The 5,000-nt window shown below is 35.6% G+C and overlaps 1 protein-coding gene across 1 annotated transcript in view; it reads left to right on the top strand.

The window, feature by feature from the left end:
• LOC137638189 (uncharacterized) overlaps window positions 1-4,786 on the top strand; it is a 5,442-nt gene extending 656 nt beyond the window's left edge. Inside the window, exons 2-3 of the mRNA XM_068370274.1 lie at window positions 975-1,282; window positions 4,067-4,786. Coding sequence (XP_068226375.1) covers window positions 1,017-1,282; window positions 4,067-4,157 — 357 coding nt within the window. The 5' untranslated portion in view covers window positions 975-1,016 and the 3' untranslated portion in view covers window positions 4,158-4,786. The remainder of the gene's footprint in view (window positions 1-974; window positions 1,283-4,066) is intronic.
• Window positions 4,787-5,000: the final 214 nt, after the last annotated feature.

Below are 5,000 nucleotides of genomic sequence, written 5' to 3'. Positions count from 1 at the left end.
TTGGTAAGGAAAGGGGCCTTTAAACGCTGTAGTATAGTTGGCTTCATTATTTTGGTAAGGAAAGGGGCCTTTAAACGCTGTAGTATAGTTGGCTTCATTATTTTGGTAAGGAAAGGGGCCTTTAAACGCTCTAGTATAGTTGGCTTCATTGTTTTGGTAAGGAAAGGGGCCTTTAAACGCTGTAGTACAGTTGGCTTCATTAATGATAATACACCTCACGTGAAGTTAAGGAGACGTTAGTGTACCGGTATTAATGAAGCCAACTGTACCTACATCTCCAGTATGGGGGTATGGGATAGGCAGGGGAGGGGAGGGGGTGGAATTATGATTTTTGGAAGGATTGGAAGGGAAAGTGTTAAAATGAAGTACAGTGGGAGGAGAAAAGATTGGGGCAGACCCAATTGCTCTTTTTTGTTGTTTTTTTATGACGTCATGATGCCTTGTGGACTATCAGGAAGTGATTTTTCTTGCCAGCCTCAGAGGGACTTGTGTTTTCATGATTATTCCTTATCTGGGGCTCGTTTATTTACTTTTGATTTTTACTGAAAGGCATCAAAACATCCACCAAATTAACCCAATATAATAACAATTTCTAGACTTTGTTATGTTAGTTTTAGTTCAAAATACAACAAAACACAATACAGAAAAAAAAACAGATATAAAAGATAGACTTCATATTATAAAAATAAAACAGATTTATATGTTGAAAATAGTTTTTAAATCTTGTTAACTATGCGAGAATATTTTTCCGTTCCAGACAGAGTAAAGCAAATATAAGAAATTGAGTTATTTTCCCCTCATTATCCTCACAATTCCACTGATTCATATAACAGATTTATTTGCCAAAAATAGTTTTTCAATCTTGAATACTATGCGGAAATCTCTTCCACTCCAGACAGAGTAAAGCAGAAATCGCAACTTGAAAAGAAGACCCTCACAATTCCACTGATTCAAACATATACTTCTCCCCACAGCTATTACTTTGAGGACGAATCAAAAAATCTCACACCGTTGCCATGGAAACCAACAACACAATCACCTCATCAGGAGATAAGGACCTGAGGGCATCTCGTCTGGATGTTGGTAACCTCTTCAAAGGCTTTGACGTCGGGACCTTTGGGGTAATCTTACTCATTACGGCAATTGGCTTGCTCCTCCATGATGCGATCGTCTACCTGCTCGCCTCCACTTCTAGCAGGAAGAGGCTGCTTGTGACCCCTTGGTTGGTTCAGATGGCCGCTGATACTTGGGAAGATTTGAATCAACGGGGGGCCTATGCAAGGTGAGTCCATGTGAGAGAATATGTAACCTGTGAGATTAAGGGAGTGTCGTCTATGTTCCAGATGTTCTAAGAAAGACCATGTTTAAATGTTTAAGGGCCATAATTTTAAATGAGTCCCTCTAAGAGAGTTATATAACCTATGAGATTAAGGGGATGCTGTCCATGTTACAGATGTTCTAAGAAACGCCATGTTTAAATGTTTAAGAAGGGTCATAATTTGGTTTAAATGTTTAAGAAGGGCCAAAATTTGTTTAAATGTTTGAAACGTTTAAAAAGGGCCATAGTATGTTTTAAATGTTTCATAAGGGTCATAATCTGGTTTAAATGTTTCAGAAGGGCAATAATTTGGTTTAAATGTTTAAGAAGGGCCATAATTTCGTTTAAATGTTTAAGAACGGTTATAATTTGGTTTAATATTTTAAGAAGGCCCATAATTTGTTTTAAATGTTTAAGAAAGGGCATAATTTGGTTTAAATGTTTAAGAAGGGTCATAATTTGGTTTAAATGTTTCAGAGGGGCCATAATTTTAAATTATGATTATAAATTTAAAGTGGATTTTTGTTGTGTCTTGTAATTGTTGTGGCATTTAGTATAGCCTATTTTTTTTTAATTTATTTTCATATATCTGGTCTTGTTTTGTTTTATAAATTTTTGATAGATCGGCAGTTTATCATTATTATTATTAGTAGTAGTAGTAGAAATAGTAGTAGTAGTAGTAGTAGTAATAGCAGCAGCAGTAATAATAGTAGTAGTAGTAGTAGTAGTGTTATCTGCAAAATGATAATCTTTCAGTCTTGTTCTATACTTATACTTAACAACAACGATAATAATGATAGTTACAACAACAACAATATCAATAATTACAACAAACTGTGGACTGAACGCTTCTCGTTCTTGCCATTTCAAAAAGCACAATGTACAGTCTGAGATGAGAATTTAATTCTAATTATCAACGGCGAACAGGAAAGCCAAAATTGGCCCTGTAATGAATGTAGCATAACCTATAATCAGAGAAGAAAACTCGAGCCCAGAGACTACATGGATGTGGTGGCCGATGTGGTAACGTCCCTGACTGGTGATTGCCAGACTGGGGTTCGAGTCCAGATCAAACTCGATAGCTTCTTTGGTCGCTGCACCCTCACCATCCTTGTGAGCAAGAATGGGAGGGAGGTTTGGGGGAGCCTATATAGTAGGTATATCTGCTGCGTCATCAGCAGCCAAAGCCTGGCCCTCCGTGGTCCTGGCTTGGGGGGAGACAGGGCTTGGGAGCTGGTCATATGTATGTATGGTCAGTCTCTAAGACGTAGGTCTATCTGCTAAGTCATAAGCAGTCAATTTCTAGCCCTCCCTGGTCCTAGCTTGGGAATAGAGGGTCTTGGAAGCTGAACATAAGTAAATTGGTGAGACTTTAAGGCACTGTCCTGCTTCCTAGAGCAATGAGACGGTGCCTTACCTCTGCCATTCATAAGCGGCCCTTAAACATTTAAACCTCTCTTATCATTGTGAGCTAATGCGGGTGTTTGGGGGAGCCCATAGACCTACCTACTGAGTCATCAGCACCCATTGCCTGGCCCTCCCTGGTCCTAGCTTGTGCGGAGAGCGGGCTTGAGCACTGATCATATGTAATATGGCCAGTCTCTACGGCATTGTCACTGTCTCTTACCTCTGCCATCTATGAGAGGCCTTTAAACCTTGAAAGTTTTAAAGTCTCCGAGATGTTGTTGGCAAAGAGGCATTCCTTGTAACCTCAAGACTTGAGTTTCTCCGAGTCGTAAGTTTGTCTACTTCCATTACAGGGCCAACTTTGGCTTTCCTGTTCGCCGTGAATAATTATAGAGTTCAGTTCTCCTCTCGGGCTGTGTCTACATTGCGCTCATCAGAGATGCAGGATCGAAATTATTTCATTTTATTCGTTGTTATTGTTGTTGTTGTTATTGTTGAGGACAGTAGAAGTGTACGCGACCCGTCAAGAATGACTGCAAAATATTCTAAATATTCCCCTCTCACCGGGGTAAGACTACTATGTTTCCCACCTTCCCGAGGGACGGGAAGAGATCGCATTATAAAAAAACATGTACAAATGATATATATATATATATATATATATATATATATATATATATATATATATTTATATATATATATAATATATATATATATATATATATATATATATATATATATATATATATATATATATATATATATATATATAGTCAGATACTTGCTCTTTATTATATGGGGGAGATTACTTACGTAGAGTACAAGAAAACTGATAAATAATCAATGTACGGATAATAACAATAATAATAATAATAATAATAATAATAATCATAATAAACTGCCGATAATTCAAAAAAATTCATAAAATAAAACAAGACCAGATAAATAAAACTAAATCATCAAAAATAGGATAGACTGAATTCCACAACAATTACAAGAAAAAACAAAAATGTATATATATATGAACATATATATATATATATATATATATATATATATATATATATATATATATATATATATATATATAAGTATATGCATATAAATATATATATATATATATATATATATATATATATATATATATATATATATATATATATATATATATATACATACATAGTGTGTGTATATGCGTCTTTGTATTAAATGCAAATCTTCATTTAGGGAAAGATTAACCCTAACCAATATTCACCTCACACCAACAAAGGTGGTTCCTTGCAACTCACTGATCCCACTCACTGATCGCACTAGAGCATAATCAACTTTCATTATTTCCAGGTCGGACCAAGTCGTTGGACCAGTACTTCGGTCTCTGTCAGACACGGCCAAGAAGTACGAAGGGCGCTGGGAGAAGAGTCGTCTATTGTAGGAGGGCTTTGAGAGAGAGAGAGAGAGAGAGAGAGAGAGAGAGAGAGAGAGAGAGAGAGAGAGAGAGAGAGAGAGAGAGAGTTCGTGTCTACTGAGTCATAAGATGGAGGCAGAAGTAAGGTCTCAAATGAAGTACTTATACGAATGGATTGAAATGTATTTAAGTCTGCTGAGAGAGAGAGAGAGAGAGAGAGAGAGAGAGAGAGAGAGAGAGAGAGAGAGAGAGAGTCTACTGGGTCATAAGATGGAGGCAGAGGGTAAGGTCTCAAATGAAGTACTTACACAAATATATTGAAATGTACTGAAGTATTCTGAGAGAGAGAGAGAGAGAGAGAGAGAGAGAGAGAGAGAGAGAGAGAGAGAGAGAGAGATTACTTAGTGGCACCAAGGACGAGATGTGGTCTAAGAAAGAAATTCAACGTTTGTCTATTCAATAAGAGAGAATATTACTGATCTTGTGGATATGTAATCACATATAGACATACATGAGTGTACAATCATTCTGTATGACTATACAAGAGGGTGATGAGTTACATGTAACAAAGATTTGTTTGTGAAACATAAGCTCATATATTTCATATATTTTTCTTACTTTTTTGTTTAGGAAAAATCTTCCGATTATACATATATACACTGTATATATATATATGTATATATATATATATATATATATATATATATATATATATATATATGTGTGTGTGTGTGTGTGTGTGTGTGTGTGTGTGTTTTGTCTGTGCGTAAACATATGCATGTATATATCATAAATGTTTTTAAATATACATTTATATACCTACATACATATATATATATATATATATATATATATATATATATATATATA

Source organism: Palaemon carinicauda, chromosome 3 (genome assembly GCF_036898095.1).
Source record: "Palaemon carinicauda isolate YSFRI2023 chromosome 3, ASM3689809v2, whole genome shotgun sequence".
Taxonomy (NCBI): Eukaryota; Metazoa; Arthropoda; class Malacostraca; order Decapoda; family Palaemonidae; genus Palaemon; species Palaemon carinicauda.
Note: the sequence above shows the minus strand (reverse complement) of the source record. Positions and strands in the feature narration are given on the sequence as shown.